Source organism: Anolis sagrei, chromosome 8 (assembly GCF_037176765.1).
Source record: "Anolis sagrei isolate rAnoSag1 chromosome 8, rAnoSag1.mat, whole genome shotgun sequence".
NCBI classification, from domain to species: Eukaryota; Metazoa; Chordata; class Lepidosauria; order Squamata; family Dactyloidae; genus Anolis; species Anolis sagrei.
In genome coordinates, this window is record NC_090028.1 from 37,044,881 (window position 1) to 37,067,443 (window position 22,563).

Genomic DNA, 22,563 nt, shown 5'->3' on the forward strand with positions numbered 1-22,563 from the left:
AAGAGCTCTTTGCCCCACCCCAGTCGTTCCACAGATATATAAACCCATTTTCCTAATTCCAACAGACCTCACTACCTCTGAGGATACTTGCCATAGATGCAGGCAAAACGTCAGGAGAAAATGCCTCTAGAACATGACCATATAGCCCGAAAAAACCCACGGGAACCTAGTGATTCCAGCCATGAAAGCCTTTGACAATACAATAAAATAATAATTATTAATTATTATTTTATAGTAATAAAATTATTATTATTATTAATAGTCGTAATCCCAGAAAACAAAAAGAGAAGTCTCATTCTCAGAAAACTACTAGTTAACTCTCCTCTAGAGTAGAAAGTAGAAACAGATTTAAGGAAGCATTAAACCCAAAGCAGAAAGGAGATTGAAGCGTGCCACTCCAGGCAGGGCCTGCAGTAGAGAAAAGAGAGGGCTTTTTAAAGGAAGTCCAGGGAGAATAGATCCAGCTATCGCTCTTTCTTTCCTGGGCCTCCTTAAAATGCCTTGGAAAGCTGCATGCGTGCTGCAAGAAGAGGGTGTGTGTGTGTTTGCCTGCAACGCCTGCCTAGTTGTTTGTTTGTTTGTTTGTTTGTTTACTGTATTTGTATACCGCCTTTCTCAGCCCGTAGGCAACTCAAGGCGGTTAACAGAGCAAAATTCAATGCTTACAATGTCATAAATACAATTAAAAACATAACATATAATAAAAACTAAACAAATCAATAAAATATAAATTCATAGTGTCTCCTTGTTAAAAACGTTGTCCGGACTCATTGTCTAGTCCAGGGGTTCAAAAAATATGGCCTGAGGGCCAGATGCAGCCCTTCAAGGTCATTTACCTGGCCCTCACTCAGGGTCAACCTAAGTCTGAAATGGCTTGAAAGCACACACAACAACAACAACAACAACAACAATCCTATCTTATCTGCCAAAAGCAGGCCCACACTTCCCATTGAAATACTAATAAGTTTATATTTGTTAAAATTGTTCTTCATTTTAATTATTGTATTGTTTTAAGTGATTTTTTGCACTACAAATAAGATATTTGCAGTGTGCATAGGAATTCATTCTTGTGTTTTGCAAATTATAATTCGGCCCTCCAACGGTTTGAGGGACTGTGACCTGGCCCACTGTTTAAAAAGTTTGAGGACCCCTGGTCTAGTCGTTCCATTTTCCTATGTCAATTACTCTGCATTTGCAAACACTTGTTTAAAAGGCCACGTCTTGACTTTTTTTCGGAATGTTAAAAGGGAGGTGGCTGATCTAATATCTATAGAGAGGGCATTCCACAGCTGAGGAGCCACCACCGAGAAGGCCCTGTCTCTCGTCTCCGCCAAACAAATATGTGACAAAGGTGGTTCATAAGGGGAGATGCGTTTGGATAGGTAAGTTGGGACAGAACTGTTTAGGGCTTTATAGGCTAAAGCCAGCACTTTGAATTGTGCCCAGTAGAAAACTGGCAGCTAGTGGAGCTGGCGCAACAGAGGAGTTGTACGCTCCCTGAGCGCCACTCCTGTTAGCAATCTGGCTGCCGTTCATTGGACCATTTGAAGCTTCTGGATAGTCTTCAAAGGCAACCCCACGTAGAGCGTGTTGCAGTAGTCTTTCCGTTATTTATATTTCGTCTTTCTCTACCCCAAGGGGGATTTAAGATGCCTTAAAACATACAATGGTATCTTAAAATAACCAGAATTAAAAGTAATACATAATAATATAATTAAAATACATTCCAATGTAATCACGCCATCCAGAGTCAGAGTCCAGGCCATTCTGTAGTCTAGAGTAGAAGCAGCTTTAATGAAGCATTAAACCCAGTCTCCTCTACAGACATAAGGGAAAGGATCGCAGAAAGAGTGGTATCTTAACTCTCATGCTTTTAATCCAGATCTTAATGAAGGATATAAGGACAAATGATGCCAGATATGATACTTTCTTAACCCTTTTGCTGACACCCAGGCACCCTTGAAAGGAAAATATGAATGGAAAGGGGAGCCTCGTAAGTTCCCCATCTATCTAGCTGTATTTTTTGGGTGAGGACTGAAAAAGGCTACCCAACTACCCACCAATTTTTGGGAAGCACGCAAAAAAATATACAGAGGTCTAATGGAATCTGGCCAGCAGAAACGGATCAAGGTTCAGCCGAAATGCACAAGCCAAGTTACAAGTTCTTTTTTAGCGAATAAACATCCCTAAGCGTTTCAGCATAAATAGACAAAACACAAAACATCTTACACAGACTAAAGGACAATAATAAAACTTTCAGAATTGACTTGAGATACTGATAGCTGAGACAGACAGACAAACAGAGACAAAGGTCAAGTATACATCACAGAATAAGGGACCATTGTCTGACAGCAGAGCACAAGCTTTGCCTCTCATAGGTCTCAGGTTCAGTTCAGAGCATATCCCAGTAGGCTTGGTCAAGTCTCCTCATTTCATCCATACATCTCTTTATTTATATCCTGCCATTCTATCGGATTGGGATTCAAGACAGCTACCAAAAGAGGCAGAACATTAGAATAAAAGCATGTCTGGGTAGAAACATACAAAACGGAGATGAAAATACAATAATGGCAATAGAATTAGATCTCTTTAAAAACAGTACAGCAGAATGAAATGCTCTCCTCTTGTTGAAAATTACTTTGCAAAGGCTTGGGGAAAAAACAACAGTACTTGAGACTGTGATTCTTTGAATGTTCTTTTGTGACGTCACATAAAGGTCTTTTGCACCTGCTTGGACTCCAACTGGAAGGCTCTAGCCTTGAGTAAGTTTGATAGGAGCCCTGTTGGAGCTCATCATCATCATCATCATCATCATCATTTAATAACTTATTAATCGCCCTCCATCCGAGAATGCTCCAGGCGATTTACAGCTAAATTACAAAAGATAAAATACATACATACAAAAATTAAAAATCAACAGAGATCGAATGCTCTAGTAAAAAGCCAGGTCTTAAATGCAAGAGTAAAAGGCCCTAAGTCACGCATGGCTCTCATATAGGGCAGCAAGGAATTCCACAAGGCAGGGGCAGAAATAGAAAAAGCCCATCTGTGCCTGGTCCTTTCCAAGTGCACTTCTCTAGGACCCGGTATATGGAGTAAGTCACGTTGGGATGGTCGTTGCGACCTCTGATGATGGGAGAAGGAGAGACGGTCCCTAAGGTACGATGGACCCTGGCTGTAAAGAGTTTTAAAGGTCAGAACTAGCATCTTATACAGGCCACGGTACTCAGTTGGAAGCCAATGTAAATGTTGCATCACTGGTGTTATATGGCATTTCATGGGCGTTCTTGTGAGTAACCTGGTTGCCGCATTCTGAACAATACGAAGCTTTCGGGCTGTAGACATAGGAAGGCCCACATACAGGGCGTTGCAATAGTCCAGCCTAGACGTGACTGTGGCATAGATGACAGTTGCCAGAGCCTCGTCAGATAGGTAGGGTGCCAGTTCCCTCGCTTGTCGTAGATGGAAAAACGCCTGTTTGCTGGCAGCAGCGACCTGAGCTTCCATTGTCAGCTGTGAATCCAGGATGACACCTAAGCTCTTAACAGTGGTCGATGGAGATAGGGCGGCACCATCGAAGGTGGGTAATGGAGGAGTCAGACCTGCCGGGCGGCCAAGCCAGAGAATCTCAGACTTCGCCGTGTTCACCTTCAGCCTGTGATTGTATTCCAGGATCAAGGTGCTTTGGATGTGGGGAGTGATGTCTGAGTTTCAAGATGGCAATGGTTTGGTCAGGGATCTTGATACAGAGAATGTCCAGGAGATCCCTGGTCAAAGAGTAGTTTCCCATGAGAATGTCCCTGAGGGGTGTGGGGATGATGGTGTGCTTTCTGAATTGCTACCAGAGAGTTCCCATGATAGGGAACATGAAAACAGCTCTGCACCTGGCCCAGCTGCAGAAATTAATGAGCAAATAGATAATGAGCAAGTAGATAGACGCGAGGAGATTAGTCAAAACAGGAGAGCTGAACAGTGGCTTTTGCGTTCTGCCAGGCTCCGAGAGAAAAAGATAAGAAATTCTCAGTTAAAACGAAACCAATTTCTGAATGCTAGAGACTTAGCTAATGAGGAGATAAAAGTCCCAAGTACAGGATATGTAGTCAGATGAAGCATCGTTTGGAATCAAGTTAAGTCAACGTTCTTGTTCATGGAAGTTTTAAGTGCCTTTGTTTCATGGTTTTGATCCTTGGATTTTACACTCTATATTCATGCCTTGGGTTCATGTTTCCTGATTCTTTGCATTTTATTTGGGAAGTTTTGCCTTTGTTTTTATGGGCTTTGCTGGACTATTACCCTGGACTACTTTGTTCCTGCTTATCTTCCTACCTAATTGGATTTACCTATTTCTTTAAAGTGTTTTTTACCTTATTGTTTTTTAATTATCTTCAATAAAAGGATTGTTTTCCATCCAACGGTGTGGTGTTTAAAGTCAGAGGGCTTTTCCTGTCCTGCATTGCAACAAGCCCTAGACCTCACATGCACATATAAGCCAGTCAAGCTATTATTATCACTAATTTCCAAGTTTGCAGTGAAATGTACAGGGACTTGAAAGAAGGAAGATTTCCTGAAGGCAGAATAGAGGCTGGTTGAACTATGCCTCGACTGCAACCTGGAGTGACTTTTCTTAATCATGGGGATTTCAGTTTAGAGGCCCTGTTTTTCAGGATTTGTATAGTAAACTTTTGACAATATTCTCCTTTCCCCAAAAAAAAAAAAGTGTGTCAGAGTAATGCCTTGCAGGGGCAAGAGGTATAAAAGTGGGGTGAGAAATCCCCCAAAGTAAAGAGAAAGGCATTTGAAAATAGAGCTGAGGAAAGAGAAGATAAAGGATTATATTCAACAGCAGTAGACGGGATTAGAGAAAATAGAAGCAAAAAATAAGGTCAGATCTACTCAGACAAGCTTTAACTGAAGATATTAAGGTTCAGATATCTAAGGTATTATTATTATATTATATCTAAGGTTTAATATTTATAATATTATAATGTAATACAATATACTACTACTAATAATAATAATAATACAATATTATAATTATATATTTTATATTATATGTAATATTGGGTTTTTTGTTTGTTGTCATGTCATGTCAGGGGAGCGACTTGAGAAACTGCAAGTCGCTTCTGGTGTGAAAGAATTGGCCGTCTGCAATGACATAGCCCAGGGGACGCATGGATGATTTGATGTTTTTATCATCCTTATGGGAGGCTTCTCTCATGTCCCCGCATGAGGAGCTGGAGCTGATAGAGGGAGCTCATCTGTCTCTCCCCAGATTCAAACCTGTGACCTGTCGATCTTTAGTCCTGCCGGCACACGGATTTAACCCACTGTGCCACCGGGGGTTCTTGTGATATTACAATACAATGGTATAGTATAATATAGTAATATATAATACTGATATTGTACTATGCTAATAATATAATATATTGTATGTGTGTGTGTGTGTGTGTGTATGTGTGTGTGTGTGTGTGTGTGTGTGTGTGTGTATATATATTCTGTCACACACTGGGCCTGTAAATAGTTGTCTTTAAAACAGGACGTGCAACCTTTGTCCAACGGGAAGCCAGGGGGCCCAAAGAGAAGTTCTCAGAGGTTTCCACCACAAAATAGTCTTTAGATGGTTTGAGAAGTACAAGAAAGTCTTTTATTGAGGAACAATCAAACAGAAACTTCTCTTGTCTTCAGTAAAGTTAAGTAAATGATTCCAAGCTTTTGGGCAACTGGTGAATTCCTAAACTTGCCCACGAAGGACAGGCAACTATCTTCAATAACTTCTTCTTTAAAGGAAAATCCCCTTTTTAACTTTTCCCAGGCTGACTGTAATCTAACCCTTACTGATGTGGGCTTCGCTACCGGGTCGAACTGCATCTTGAACGCCGAGTGGACCTACCAGCAAGGCAGTAGATGTTCTCCAGCTGGAGTTCTTTGGTCTTTAGGGCTGTTTTCCTCGAAATTCTCAAAGCTGTGGGGATGCTTCCCTGGAAATTCTTTCCCTGGAAAATTCTTAAAGGTTGAAGCTTTTGTACAGGGGAAGTTTACACACGTCCTGTACATTGGCTAACCTTGCTGAGACTAACTAAAAATGGCTCCCTTCCCAATTGGCCTGAGCAAGGGGTGGGACCAAACTTAATGATGATGAACAGGTGGCTTGCCCTATAACTGCAACCAAAGAAGCCACCTATCTGCAGAGTCCCTGAAACTTAGGACTGCAAACAAACATTCAATGTAACGTAAACAAATTTGGAGCTCCCGGTACAGCTGTACCAGAACAATATATATTGTAAGCCGCTCTGAGCCCCCTTCGGGGTGAGAAGGGCGGCATATAAATGTTGTAAATAAATAAATAAATATCCTAGTAAACAGTTGGGAAACTGTTATTAAGACATGAGGCAATTATATACTCTGCTGGGTTTAGGAAGGGAGAGATGTCATAAATGTCACATCAGGGAGTTTTTATATAATGCTCTGAAAGTAATAGGGAGGCAGAAGAGCTCTCATATAATAACATGCATTATGGAGGAATACATGGCTCATTCAGTTTCAAATCTGAAGAATGGACCATCCCACTTAAACGAAGAAAGCTGCATTCTAGGTAAGGAAGAATAGGCTTCTTTGGAAGATCTGCCTGTCACTGCGCTTTAGCTGGGAAAAGGAAATAAGCTTGTTGTATTTTCCATTCATGCAAAGTGCTTTTTGTTTCCTCCAGGCAAGGGTATCTCCCCAGAGAAGCTCTTCTCTTTGAAGATTTCTCAAGATAGAGAGCTCAAAAAAATATGTTGCTGATGCCATACAGAAATTCGATTTCACAAAGAGATAAAATTGGAGATTAAAAGAACGGCTTAGCTGAAGGACTTCCTCTTCCCTAGAAGAAAGTGGCTAGGAAATAGCAAATGAGACATTTTACCAGGTTCCTCCTCTTTCTCAGCTCGAAAGATAACACACTTTCATCAAAATTAGCAGAAGAGAAAATTACACACTGTTTCTTGGCAGAGTCAGGTGTTGCTACTGAAGTGTATATACTACATACACACATATAAACCGTTTGGCAGGAAAGTTGCCACACCAAATGTTCATAGTTATTTTAAGAACTAACTTTGCACAAACAAACACCAAAGCCAGTCTTGCAAAATGTGTCATTGTCACAAGGAAAAACAAGAGTAGGACCTAGTTAAGCTGTTGAAAAGTTCACCAACGTTTGCAAAATCTCGGCTGAAAGATTTGATCGTAAGTATTATCCAACTTCAGATCTCTGTCCCTCATCGTGGCATGAATGCACAAGTTGCACGGCTAGAAAGATTATTTTCTAACTTTTCAAAATGCCAGTACTTTAGCCCCAACCACATACAGAGACATTCACAACCGTTCTTGGGATGCAGCCCAGGAGAAGAACTGTCGCTGAAAAGAAGAAAGAGCACACACATGCTAATTTCTATCAACACTCTTTTCCTTTCCAGGTCTTTCATGCCCTGCATTCCAGGTTTGTTCTGATGACAAAGATGAAAGCTTTCTCTTGTCTGCTGACACTGGATACACATTTGTGTATGCAGAGATGTACGAGTGGTATTTTTTTAAGTAAGGTCTCTTTTGTTGTAGACACTAGTAGTTCGTGCGCAACGATTTGATTTGATCGCACACTCAAATCTTTGGTTTTTGTGGTCCTCTGTTAGGAGTTTCGGGACCCAACGGGAGCACAGTTTCCTAAACTTTAGGTGTTCAGAAACAATGTTGTAAAGCACTGATCTTGACACGTCAGGAAATTCGTTTGAGAGATCTGTTATTGTGAAGCGCCTGTTATCACGAATCCTCGCTTCAACTGAAGCCACCAAATTGTCTGTAATCAAAGAAGGGCGACCGGAGTGGTCCTCATCATGGATGTTGTCACGGCCATCTTTGAATTGTCTTACCCACTTACGCACTTTGCTTTCACTCATAACAGTATCACCGTACACTTCACAAATCTGTCGATGAATTTCTGCAGCAGGCAGGTTCCTTGCTGACAAAAACCGTATCACTGAGCGAACCTCACATGCGGCGGGTGAGTTGAGAATCTTAAACATTTTTAAAGCACAGAACAGACCGTACAGGTTAGCTACAGAGCGGAAACTGAGCACAGTTGTTCCCGACGCACGCGCTCGTTGAGGTATGCGTGTAAATTACTAGTGTCTACAACAAAACGGACCTTCCTTAAAAAATACCCCTTGTACATCAATAGGCTAGTATAGGCAATAGGCTGGAATATCAAGCCTTGAGATTGGATAAGTTTGATGGTGTCAGTTATTTACTACCATGGTTAGAGGATCGCAGCTTGATTGAGTCTGAATTGATGTTTTTATATGTGCATGTGTTTTATTTGATTGTAGTTTATATTGTGTTCACTTTTATGTTTGTTTTTAGGCACTTTGTGCCATCGGTAATGTTCCATCTTCTAGGAGCTTGCTTTGCATTGCCCCTTAGTTGCTTGAAATAGCATCCCTTTGCAATTCCCCCAGGGTTGCTACAGTCTTAGCAGCACCCTAATAGTCAAACATTAACAGAGGCTGGAAGCCAGCCTGCCAGCCTTTTGCAGCTATTGGCTTAAAAAAGTATCTCTTTGGTCCAGAGACCGCCCTTTTTCCTGGGGATGAGATCTCCATTTTGGAGAAGCTCTCCTGCCTTCTTCAGTATAGACAAAGCCTCAGATGTGCTGGTGGCCAAGCTAGGCAGCTCGGACAGGCCATTGTGAGTACAGTTACCCTCTCATCTTTGAACCTGGTGCTGAGCTCAGACAGGGGAAGACCTGCTCTTTCTAAAAGATAGCAGCTCAGCGCTGGAGCAGAGAATATCTCAGGATTTCTCTGCCATTGGGAGAGGCTCCATTACTTCATCCCCAAACTAACCTTGAGCATGGATAGGGGAAGACCTGCTCTTTCTTAAAGATAGCAGCTCAGGGTTAGGGTAAAAGATCCCAGGATTTTTCTACCGTTGGGGAAAGGTAACTCAGCAGCTGAAGGAAAAGGGAAGGAAAGAACATCTATATGGTTTCACAAGTTGACTGTTTGTGTTTGAAACTTCATCAAGCTGTGCCAAGTCTGTCAAGGACTTTGAGAAATAAATGTTCTGTTTGATGTTCAAATCTGGACTGGCCTCAGTTGTTGGGAATCCTGAGCTTCTAAGTAAGGCATTCGCAGTTCACCCTGATAAAGAGAGAAGCGCATCTTAGTTTTAACTTTGTAGTGTCTGGGTGTGATGGCACAGGTAAGGTATCCCGAGTCCCTTTAGGGAGATGGTGGCGGGATGTAAGAATAAAGTTGCTATTATTACTATTATTACTATTATTATTATTATTATTATTATTATTATTATTATTATTATTATTTTACTGACACAAAAAACAAAGTATGTCACAGCAAACAAGAGCTCTATGCTGTATTTCATATCACAACATCACAAGTCAAACACTTCACAAGTGTCTAGGACTGTGTGATGTATTATTATTATTATTATTACTACTACTACTACTACTACTATTATTACTTCTCCTGGAAACTTGATTTTCTCCGTTTTTGTACAAGGGAGGACACAGTCCAGACTTGAGAGCCTTATGGGATCGATGGACTTTTTAACTCTGCTGTTAACACTAGGGATCCCATCTTTTGCCTGATCAAAAGCTAAATTCCTTTTAATTCTACAATCTGTGCTCCGATGTCCAGCTCACCTTTGCAACCTTAGGAACCTCAAGTAAAAAAGCACAGCTTTTCTGTTTGGATTTGCAGCCCTACTAATCCAACACCATCAAGCACTTACTATGACGTATATATAGCAGTTCATGTTGAAATCTGGCACAAAAGAGCCCCTCTCTGTGAAAGTCACTTCCCTTCCACCCTAAATGTTACACTAATGGTGCGTAATTCCATATTACAATCAGATTGCTGGTCCTTAGCAGTGGTTGAGTCACAGCAAGGCAGTATTGTCGTCGGTTTCCGCTGTGGTTGTTTGCGGTGTTTGCGGTGCCCACATATCCATTCGCACAGCCGGCTAATATTAACCGAGTATATAATCTTGAAGCAACACACTCCAGGCAATGCAGCCACAGCTTGAGTATGCTGGCGGGAAAGGGGATTTAATAACAGGCCAGAAGAAAGAGGTCAGTGATCAGCAGAGAAACTGCAGCAACCTCCTTAAGTAACTAGTCTTTGGGTTATGCTGTCTTTCTTCCCAGCGTCAAACAAGGTAAGGGAAATCCTGCACAGCGGATGCCTGCAGCTACTGCCAACCGAGGTATCATATTCTGATGACAGAGCAAAGCCCCATGGACGGAGACCAGATAGACTCATCTCTGTCTGTCTTTGTTTTCGCTGCCTCAAAATAGCATGAAATAAAAAACTGGTCGCAAAGGAGAGAGAAAACAAAATCTGACGGAAATAAAGAATGCACCATCAATCAGCGAGGGATGCCACCGTGAGAGTCTTACGGAGAGAAAGCCGTTACCTTCCATGCTGCTGCGGCTGAAGAATATCCAAGAGAAGCTGCTTCACCTCACTGGGAGACAGCTGGTATAAATCCGTGGGGGGCATCTCCCCTGCGCGGATCTGCAGTTCGTACTTCATGGCGTGCACAATCCATCTGGAAAAGACAAACAGCCATCAACTCAAGTCTTTATTTGGAGCAATCAATATTGGTGGCTGAAATCTCCTCCGTAAAGAGAGGCGATAGGCCTGCAGCACTTTTAACTATCGGAAACAAACACATTGTTGAGATTAACTTCACAATTCAGCAGCAGATCAGTTGCACAACTTCAGCACTTTCCAGTAGCTTCTTCCTGCACAGTATTTTCAGTCAACTGCTCCCACAGCCTGCAGTCATTCTGGAACCTTTTACATACACTTGAGCACATGCCCGGCCATTGTCAGTTTTACCATTGTCTTTCCCCCAGTCTAGATGATATTACAAACTTACCACAGCATACAGTTATATCTTGTCTTAGCAGACAGGTTCTTTAATTACATATAGCCTTCGACGAACAACAGCACAGCACAAGGAGAAATATACACTGTACATGACTTCCTTATATACAATTCTATACAATTACACATAGCAATCTCTGATTCGTTCTCAACTCATTAACTTAACTCAGACCCTCACTCAGAAAGAAAGAAAGAAAGAAAGAAAGAAAGAAAGAAAGAAAGGAAAAGAAAAGAAAAGAAAAGAAAAGAAGGGGAGGGAAAGAAAGAACAAAAGGGAGAAGGAAGCATGGAAGCAAAGAGAAAGGAAGGAAGGAAGGAAAGAGGTAGAGAAGGAAGAAAGGAGAAAAAGAGGGAGGGAAAGAAAAAGGGGCAAGGAAGGAAAGTTAGAGAAGGAAGGAAGGAGTGAAGGAAAGAAAAAAGGGAAAGAAGGAAGGAAAGAGGAAGGAAGGGGGAAGATGTAGAGAAAGAGGGAGGGAAGGAAGGAAGAAAAGAGAGACAGAAGAAGAGAAAGAAAAAGGGGGAAGGAAGGAAAGAGAAAGAGAAGGAAGGAAGAAGAGAAGAAAAGACAGGAAGGATGGAAAGAGGGAGTGAAGGAAGGAGAGAAGGAGAGAAAGAGGGAAGGTTGGCCACAGCAGCGCGTGGCGGGTACAGCTAGTTTCAAAATAAAAACAGATATAATCCTAAACTTAGGTAAAGCCTTTGAAAGCAAATAAATTGATTTTTTTTATTGCTGCAGTATACACTAGCAAACGAATGTGATCAATCAATAGAGTATGAAAGAAATATTGAGACAGAAACAATGTACATTATCTCTTTCTCGCTGTCAGTAGTTATAACACATGCCACATATTTAAAAAAACAGCAGTGAGACAGATCCCTATGCCTTTTCTTTGGTAATATTTCTCACAAGACTATAATATGGACAGCTGAGAACACATTTCATGGCATGATTACATCTTTCTGCAAATGTTGCATATTGAGCTGATTCAGATGATGGCATTCCCTTCTTTCATCCATGAAATACATGAAATAACAAAATGAAATCAACAATTACCAAATAACATAACAGAGAAATAGAATACAGTGGCCAGGCCAAATGCACTAGATAAAATTGACATACACATATACACAAATATATACACACACAAAACACATATACACAGACTGTGAGAAACAGGATGCCATTCGAGTTGCTGTTTCGAACCCCATCTTTTCCTATGGTCCGTGGCGACAGGTCGAAGTCTTGCCCGACTCTTGCATTAAAGTCCCTCAGGAGGATGATTTTGTCCTCCTTAGGTATCTCCGATAGGACGGTGTCTTCATCAGCATTGAGTGTTGGTGCATAGGCACTTATGATGGTTGCTGTTGGTTTTTGGCAAGATCAATTCGGAGGGTTGACAGTCGTTCAGTGATGCCAGTGGGTGCTTCGGTCAGATGTTTCACCAGATCATTGAAGTCACAGGTTTGCAGTCTGGATGTTCTCCTGGACTCATCACTGTCGCTTGAAGCTCAGGCATTTGCGGTGGCCGGGAGGGTCTTTGCACAATTAAGACTCGTGCGCCAACTGCGATCGTACCTCGTGAAGGCTGATCTGGCCAGCGTGGTCCACGCCTTAGTCACTTCCAGATTGGACTTCTGTAATGCACTCTATGTGGGGCTGCCCTTGAAAACGGCACAGAAATTTCAATTGGTCCAATGACCAGGTTGTTAACTGCTGCTCCTTACAGGGAGAGGTAAACCCTCCTGTTTAAGGAGCTCTACTGGCTGCCTTTCATTTTCCGGTCCCAATTCAAGTTGCAGGTGCTTACCTACAAAGCCCTAAATGGTTCGGGACCCGCCTACCTGCGTGACCGCATCTCTGTGTATGAACCCACACGATCTCTTCGTTCAGCTGGAGAGGCCTTGCTCACGATCCCACCTGCATCGCAAGCGCGATTGGTGGGGACGAGGGATAGGGCTTTCTCTGTGGTGGCCCCTCGACTCTCTCCTCAAAGACATCAGGCAGGCCTCATCGCTAGCAATCTTTAGGAGGAGCTTGAAAACATGGTTGTTCCAGTGTGCCTTCGCAGAATAGGAAACTCCTAGCATTATGTCCAACGCACTTTATCAGAGATCTAGGATATCTGCATGCCCATCCTCCTCCAAACACTCCACCTGGTCACGCCCAGCACTTTTAATTTTAATTGTTACATTTGGCCCTGCCATTGTTTTTAATTGTGTCATTGTGTGTTGTCAATGTTATTGCTTTGTTTTCTGAGTTATTTTGCTGTCTGTTGTTGCTGTTGTTTTTACTATTGTATTTGGGCTCGGCCTCTTGTAAGCCGCACCGAGTCCTTCATGAGATGGTCGCGGGATACAAATAAAGGTTTATTATTATTATTATTATTATTATTTCTGATCGCAAAGCCTATTCCGTGCATTCTTTGGTCTTCTTCGGGCAGTCCCTTCCAGAGAGTTTGAGGATTGGCACATCCGTAGGGAGACCAAGGTGCTTGTTTATAAAGCTATTGTCCTCCCAATCCTGCTGTACGCTTGTGAGACATGGACTGTCTACAGACGTCACATGCAACTCCTGGAACGATTCTATCAGTGCTACCTCCGGAAAATCCTGTAAATCTCTTGGGAAGACAAGCGGACAAATGTCAGCGTGCTGGAAGAAGCAAAGACCACCACCACTGAAGCGATGGTCCTCCACCATCAACTCTGCTGGACTGGTCACGTTGTCCGGATGCCCGACCACCACCTCCTAAAGCAGTTGCTCTACTCCAAACTCAAGAATGTTGGTGGGCAGGAAAAGTGATTGAAAGATGAACTCAAAGCCAACCTTAAAAACTCAGGCATAGACACTGAGTACTGGGAAGCCCTGGCCCTTGAGGTCAGCTGTGACTAGCAGTGCTGTAGAATTTGAAGAGGCACGAATGGAGGGCAAAAGAGAGAAACGTGTCAAGGAGAAGGTGTGTCAAGCCAACCCTGACTGGGACCGCCTTCCACCTGGAAACTGATGCCCTCACTGTGGGAGAAGATGTAGATCAAGAATAGGGCTCCAACGTCACCTATGGACCCACCACCAGAACACCGACCTTGAAAGACCATCATCCTCGGATTACGAGGGATCACCTAAGTAAGTAAGTAAGTACACAGACTGTGCCACAGCAACGCGTGGCAGGGGATGGCTAGTTTGGAATAAAAAGTAACATGGATCAGAATGGGAGAAGACATCTTTTGCCAGCTCTTCAAATTACTGGCTCAGGTATACATGTCCCCCATCATTTCAATTTTTTCTTCAACATTATCAAGTAGTATTGATAGTGTGAAGATGTTATACAGTCTACTTACGGAAGTTCTTACAGGACCAATCTTATTTCTTCACACTAACAACTACTTAGCCAGCATTGAGGTCAAAAGAAAATTCAGACGGAAGGAGGCACTAGGCAGAAATGGTTTAGGAAGGCTTGTTCTGGATCCTGTTCCTTCCTCTTCTAGACTGCATTGGTCATGCTTTCAAGTCTCTCTTAGCAGGAGGAATACTCTTCCAAGAGCCATTAATACTTCATTGATTAATCATTCATCAGCTGACACTGTAGTCCAGTATACACCAGAGCTGAATTAAGAGGGCTAAAGTGCATTCGGTGGCAACTTTTTAAATTCTAAGACAGCCCTACAACAGTGTTACTCAGCCCTGTTATTTAGTATTATGCAAAGCAAATGTAACACTTGTAGAATCTATTTTCTGCTAGAACCAGATATAAAATAGACTCTTAGAATTTATAAACAATGGTTCCCAATCTGTGGTCCATGGACCACCAGTGGTCTTCAAGAATGAAAATATGGTCCGAGACCTCACTGTTGCAACGAGAGCGACTGGTCTTGTGAAACCCTCTTACAGTGCTGAGGCTTATTATATATATATATATATATATATATATATATATATACACACACACACACACACACACACACATACATATACATACACACACACACACACACAAACATTTATATTCCACCCTTCTCACCCTGAAGGGGACTCAAGAAGGAGCACACCATATATATGGCAAACATTCAATGCCGGGACAAGAATTCACATACGCATACATAAACATTACAAACATTTATCTCAATATTAAAATACACCATTTAAAACCATCTTGGTCATCTGCGCCAAATCTCATTGGCCTGGTCATTTTTCCTATTGCTGCTTTATTGCCCTGTCCCGAAAGCTTGGTCCCACAGCCAAGTTTTTACCATCCTTGTGAAGAACAGGAGGGAGGGGGCCGACCTGATCTCATCTGGGAGTTCCATAGCGGAGGGCCATCACCAAGAAGGCCCTGTCTCTCGTCTGCACCAATTGCGCCTGTGACAATGGCAGGACAAAGAGCAGGGCCTCCCCAGAGGATCTTAATCTCCACAATGGTTCATAGGGGGAGATGCGTTCCGACAGGTAAATTGGGCCGGGGCCGTTTAGGGCTTTATAGGCCAAAGCCAGCACTTTGAATTGTGCCCAGTAGTAAACTGGCAGCCAGTGGAGCTGGCGTAACATAGGAGTTGTATGCTCCCTGTATGCCACCCCAGTTATTAACATTATATAGTTATATAATATACTTTTCTGTGGGCAATCAGATGGTGACTACTGGATGGCACGTGTTCTGTATCAGAAACTATCTAATGCAATTTTCTGAATCAGCACCAAGCCAAATCTAAAGTTGACCAAAACTGATTCGTAACCCTTTTGGAACTAACATTGGAGAATGGTCCCTGGTCAAGGGGTCCCTGGTCAAGGTTGAACACTGTGAAAGCCACCCATTACATGATGACCAGCCTCCTCCCAGTAGACTCAAATCAAGGAAAAGCTTTATAAGAACCACCACTCCTCTTAACGTTTTTCCCACAACATCAAGAGTATCCCTCTGGGCAGCTAAACCAGGAATTCCCCTTTGGATGCCCCCCTCAAGGGTCTTCTTCCTTCAGGGGCAAACCAAGAATGGTCAACTTGGAAGTCCTTGAACAGACTCAGAAGTGGAATGTGCAAATCAAAAGACAACCTGGCAAAATGAAACTACCTAAAAGTATCCTCTACCTTGTGCGACTGTGGAGCAGGACAACTAACTCCGCATGTGTACGCTTGTCCACAATGCCCTGCCTCATGTACAGAGGAAAGATTATTTAAAGTTACAGGCAATGTGGTCGCTAAGATGTTCTAGCCACCCCACACAGAAGCACCCCACACAGAAGCAGCTTTTCCAAGCCTTAAGAAGCACTGTCCGCAAAAAGAACTCCCTGACAGGGCTTGGCTAGAATACATTTGATTGCAATTCTGGATAGTAATGGGGCTGTCAGGATCTGGATCTACTTCAGCCTGAAAGCTGGCACACAAATCAATAATGAGGCACCAAACCAAATCATTACCAAGCCCGCACACTATTTCTGGGAGAAGGTTAATTTTGCTCACCGGAGTGAATGATAACAGAGGAACAAGGAAATTGAATGAATGGAATTAACCTTGGAGCAAAGAGACTGGTTTTAAGACATGGAAAAAATGCTAAAGGGATGATTTCAGTATAAAGGGGAGTGAGTGAAGGTTTTCGTCTTATTTCTTTCTTTTGTATTCTTCTAGTCTGATTTTCTTCCATCGTGGAAATCAAAGCAGTATATAAGGGATTCCCAGGTTGTCACTAACCATACTTGGGATGGAAGAAATATTGATTATTAATTCCCAGGTTTAAAAATGGGGTTCCCAAAAACCAGGAGACCTGAAGCTGGAAAAAACGACTGAAATTAATTGTCTTCAAATGTGAGGATGAAAGAGTCAAAGCCTGTAGACTGGATTCCTTTTTTAGCTCCAGCAAAGAATGTAGATCCTGAACCCTGAAACCACATCCTCAAGAGCCCTCTATAAACTATGTCAGGAATAGGCAAACCTTCTAATTTGGGGGCCATGTGGTGGGCCGGAGTGGGGTGGATGGGCCGGGAGGGTGGGGGTTCTCCCCATCTCCTCCCTGCCCTTTCGTCCCCTTCCTCTTCTCTTTCGGAGGCAGAAAGTGAAGGAAAAAGGGTTGCCTTGGTCAAGGTGAGATGTTGGATGGGAGAGGAAAAGTGTATACGTTAGACCCTGAATTGCCTGTTCCTGATATATAATCCTAGAATCCTAGAGCTGGAAGAGACCCCAAGGGTTCCAGTCTAACCCCCACCCCCAACCATGCAAAAAGGCACAATCAAGGAGACTCCACCACACTCCCAGGCAGCCTAGGTCACTCTCCAGGAAGTTCTTAATTATTTCTCTTTCCCTGCTATTTGAACCCATTGCTCCCTTGTGACCCGGTCTCTAGAGCAGCAGAAAGTCAGTCTTCCCCCTCCTCATCAATGGGACACCCTTTGAAATCTTGAAACATAGGTCTCATGTTCCCTCTCAACTATTTCTTCTCCCAGCTAAACACCCCCAGAAGGAAAGGTGGAAGGAAAAAGAGAAGGAAGGAAGGAAGGATAGGAGAGAGGGAGGGAGGGACGGAGGGAGGGAGGAAGAAAAGGGTGGAAGAAAGAGTGGAAGAATGGATTGGAGAAAGGAAGGTGGAAGAGAATGGACGGAGGGAAGGGAGAATGAAGGAAAGACAAAAGGGAAGGAAGGAAGAAAAGAGGAAGAGGAGGAAGGAGGGAAGGAAGGAAGGACGAGAGAGTGGAAGGGAAGGAAGAAGGGAAGGAGAAGAAGGGAGGGTGGAAGAGAATGGAGAGGGAGAAGGGAGAAGGAAGGAGAGACAAAAGGGAAGGAAGGAAGAAAAGAGGAAGAGGAGGGAGAGAGGAAAGAGGGAATGAAGGAAGGACAAAAGGGTGGGAGGGAACGAGAAAGAAGGAGGTAAGAAAGGATGGGAGGAAGGGATGGTAGAAGAGAATGGAGATGGGGATCGAAGAAGGTAGGAAGGAAGAAAAGAGGGAGAGGAGGAGGGAGAGAGGAAAGAGGGAAGATGGAAGGATGCAAGGACAAAAGGGTGAAAGGGAAGGAGAAAGGGAAGGAGAAAGAGGGAACTAAGGAAGGATGGGAGGAAGGAATGGTGGAAGAGAATGGAGAGGGGGGAGGAAGAAGGAAGGAGAGACAAAAGGGAAGCAAGGAAGAAAAGAGGGAGAGGAATGAGAGAGGGAAGAAGAAAGAGGGAAGGAAGCAAGGACAAAAGGGTGGAAGGGAAGGAAAAAGGGAAAGAGAAAGAAGGAGGTAAGAAAGGAAGGGAAGGATGGAAGGAGGAAGGAAAGAGAGAAGGAAGGATGGTGAGAGAGAGGAGGGTCTGACAAAAGAGTCCTAGGGGCCGGATCCAGCTCCCCGGCCTGGGTTTCCTATGCCTGAACGATGTATTTCTCAATATGCACAACCATTCAACCTAAGCATTTCTACACGGAACTGGAGAAACATTCTGCACAGTATAAAATGCATCTAATTCCTATTTACAAAGATATTTTCAAAATAATTTTGTTTACCAGAAGGCTATAGGAATTGTGCAAAAACAAATTAACTGAAATACAGAATTGGAGAATAATATCAACAACAAAAACCCATCAAGAATGATAACTATATAGATAAAGTCAGTCTTCCCCCTCCTCATCAATGGGACACCCTTTGAAATCTTGAAACATACTAAAAGCAATTGATCCATTAGTGTGTAGGTTTGATATATATTCCCCGTTTAATGGGTTCTCATAAGCAGATGCTGTGTTGACATCCTTTACAGAAGCCACAGTATCCAAATATCAGAAATAAAAATGGCAGAAGAGTTCAAATTGGAGCCCAGGCGGACTTAGAACGCTTTCCGCAAACTGAAGACGTATCAAGTTGACTCCTACATCCCACTCCTAGTTAACACCTAAGCACATATTCAGAATCTAAAAGCAGATAAACAGCTTGCAAAAGGAAAAGATTGGCTTCTTTAACACAAAGCAATGAATGTGCAAAGGCGAACGAAGCACGTCATTCATTTCTTAGAAAAGCAATAGACAGTGAAACCATTTGCACAGTTTTCCACAAAAACATATTTTGCTTCGTCTTATAGAATCCCCACCTTACATTCTGTTCGCTATAGTTATGTCAGTATGCTCACACACCTATATAGTTCTGCGCTCATGACGACAGATTCACAAAACATATGGCAATAATAAACATATTGCTATCGTGAAGGCTCTGGAAAGCTAAAATAATAATAATAATAATAATAATAATAATAATAATAATAACAACAACACTTTATTTGTACCCCGCTACCATCTCCCCAAGGGACTCGGTGCAGCTTACATGAAGCCGAGCCCAAATACAACAATACAAGCAATAATAACAACAATACAAGCAATTAAAATAAAAAACATAGACAATAAAATATGCAACAATTAACAATAAGACAACACACAATTAAAAACAGTGGGAAGGCCAATTGTAAAGTTAAAATTGGAAATGATGCCAGGACATGAGCAAAAAAGTGAAAGTGGCGTTTGTGGAAAACGTACAAGCAGACCTAATACGTAAAGTGCTTTGGAGGACAAAGTGCTATGGGATCATTATTCTGGGAAGGCACACTGGAACAACCACGTCTTCAAACTCCTCCTGAAGACTGCCAGAGTTGGGGCCTGCCTGATGTCCTTAGGGAGTGAGTTCCAGAGTCGAGGGGCCACTACCAAAAAGGCCCTCTCTCTCGTCCCCACCAATCGCGCCTGCGATGCAGGTGGGATCGAGAGCAGGGCCTCTCCAGATGATCGAAGAGATCGTGTGGGTTCACATACAGAGATGCGGTCACACAGGTAGGCAGGTCCCAAGCTGTTCAGGGCTTTGTAGGTAAGAACCTGCACCTGGAATTGGGTCCAGAAAATGAATGGCAACCAGTGGAGCTCCTTAAACAGGAGAGTTGACCGCTCCCTGTAAGCTCTCTGGGAATCTCTTAGGATGAGTCTGTAAACTGTTGGAACAAAATTAAAGGGAAACTAACAATAAGTCCAAAAATGTCAAAAGGTAAGACGATACAGTTCCATGAAGTTCTGAAAGACAGACGTCACTGTAAAGCTTTGCACAGGGACTGATAAAATGATGCATCTAGTTAATGCTGTAACTGGAAGCCTTGTAGCGTGTGGTGGGCTCTTTGAAGCACATCCTCCTCGGGTTTAGATGCTGAAATTTGTGGCAGTGCCTCAGTCAAAGCTGCTGGACGGGCAAAGGTTTAGCTGCATGAGGCTGAAGGAGCAACACTGGCAACCTACAAATCACTCGTCTGGCTTCTTCTCACAAAAAAAAAAATTAGGAGGAGCCGCTCATCTAAGCACATGCCTGCTGTCGTAAAAGGATTGTGAAGTACAGCCGCTGTATGAAATGCAAACTGCAGTAGGACGTCCGATTTCTGATTGCCATGGCAACTAATTTAGATCAAAAGATAAATTCAGATACAGAGGAGATGCATTGTCTCAGGTTCCTTCTAACTTTAAGGCAACCAGAAGAAGGCCCCAGACACAGGCTCCAGGTATGCGATTCATAATTTATGGCTTTCCATTGTGTTGTCAGTGTTCCAGCATAGAGTTGTGACAACTCAACAATCTCAAGGGCCACTGGGAAAACAGCGCAAGCACAACACCAGATGAGAGCACACATTGCAAAGGATTTGCTACAGGGAACATCTGATGATGGCGGGGAGGGGGGAGCAGCACCTGACAGGTAAATCTGGGCTTCACTCGTCGACAGAATCGGCTGTCTTTCCATCAATGTGAAATCTTTTGATTGACTGGTTTACCTTTATAGTCAAGATCAATTCAACAGAAACAACAGCAGCCAAGGACAAAAGAGAGGAAAAACTCCCCGCAGGAAAACAAGACAGGAATTTCATCAAATTAACCATCAACTGAAAAATCCGGAGCAGGAACACCTGTCCTTAAATACACCAGTATAGTAAAATCAGCGAGCAGCTAATTGAAGGATACATGTAAGCAAAGCAATAAAAATGATAGAAACAGTATAGTCCAAAACAGTATTTTCCAAAGAGAACAGATAGCCCATGAACTTCAGGGTACGAAGGTAAAAACACAAGATCCAAAGATGCTAAACCCAAAGGAACGAGGCAGCATGGAGATCCAATGCCCAGAACAGGAACCTGGCAAAACTTGAAACATGAAACTAGAATTCCACTTGGAAACAAGACCGTCATGAAACTCCAATTTTGACGAGACTGAGCTAGAATCCTTTCCTCATATCATATAATGCTTTTCCTGTCACATGAACTGAAAGGAAAGCATTTCATTTCCCCTTACAACCAGACAAGGATTTCTTATCTCTCTTTTCTAGAAGGCGGACTGACCTCTGCCAATCTTGAAAACTTTGCCTTTGTTTATTTATTTATTTATTTATTTCACGCATTTCTACTCCACCCTTCTCAAACCCCGAGGGGGGACTCAGGGCGGCTTACAAAATTCGATGCCAACAACAGACAATAAGATAAAACATGTATCAACAGCAATTATAAAACGATTAAAACAATCAAGTTATACATCACAATCAATAAAAACCAATCTAATGTTCAACGTTTGCCAGCTCAGAATCCGTAAGTTCATTCCACATTGTCAAATCCTATCAATTCTAGTCGCCATTGTCCTTTGTCTATCTGCCAGATTACCCAAAGTCCTGATCCCATATCCATGTTTTTAGTTTCCTTCTAAAAGAGAGGAGGGATGTCGATGACCTAATTTCCCCGGGAAGTGAATTCCACAGGCGAGGGGCCACCACCGAGAAGGCCCTACTCCTCGTTTACAAAAGTCTTGTTTTCTATCTTCAAACTCATTAAATTCTGCACCTGACAAATCATCCTCAGAAGACAGTTTCTCAGAGAAAGGCTGTTGTGGGTCTCTCTCAGGAATTTGATTTTGGGAATCTACAGGAGAAACACTCCGTTCATGAGAAACTTCGGACCTCTCAACAGGGCATGGGCTGGACTCGGGCCCTGAAAAACCCTCATCCCCATTGACGTCAGACACAATCACAGGCTGAACTACAACACCCTTTGCCAACTTAAGTGTCAATTTATTGCAGAAGTGAGAAAGTAAGAACTATGGACAGTGATTCTCAAATGATACAAAACTGTATATATTTATTTTTTGCTAAAGATCCTTCATGTTCTCTGATACGCTATGTTATGAAGAAGGGTGCCGTGCACAGAAAAAAACAATTCTTGGTTCTAACCCAGCAGGGCTCTTCCTGTGTCATTTTAAGAGCACGCCTTGTTTTGTTTCTGGGAGCGTCCCATACTTTAAGAAGCAAAAGTTTAACACAGTTGGTAAATCATCAGCAATTTATAATATCTATCAACCAAAAGGTTGCAAGTTCAAAGCCCCGAGTTGGCGTGAGCTGCCATCTGTTAGCCTAGCTCACTGTTTACCTAAGCAATTCAAAAACAGCTTTAGCTGTAATTAGAGAAATTAGGTACCGCTAAATAGCAGGGGAGGTGTTTTACGACGCCATAAAGAAAGAAGATCAGAAAATGCTGGGCGACCAAAAGGAAGGAAGAAGTCCTGATGGCTCTTCGTCATAGAGGAAAGGGCAACAGCATCCCTTGGACTCCAACCTTCCATGGCACCTCCTTCTCTTCTGTCTGTTTGTGTATTGTCTATACAAAGC

The 22,563-nt window shown here is 42.7% G+C and overlaps 1 protein-coding gene across 6 annotated transcripts in view; it reads right to left on the bottom strand.

Annotated features, from left to right (window-relative positions):
* PHKB (phosphorylase kinase regulatory subunit beta) overlaps positions 1-22,563 on the bottom strand; it is a 237,155-nt gene that overhangs the window by 12,174 nt on the left and 202,418 nt on the right. For all 6 annotated transcript variants that reach the window (XM_067471122.1, XM_067471123.1, XM_060788360.2 and 3 more), the window contains one exon: positions 10,468-10,602. In XM_067471122.1, coding sequence (XP_067327223.1) covers positions 10,468-10,602 — 135 coding nt within the window. The remainder of the gene's footprint in view (positions 1-10,467; positions 10,603-22,563) is intronic.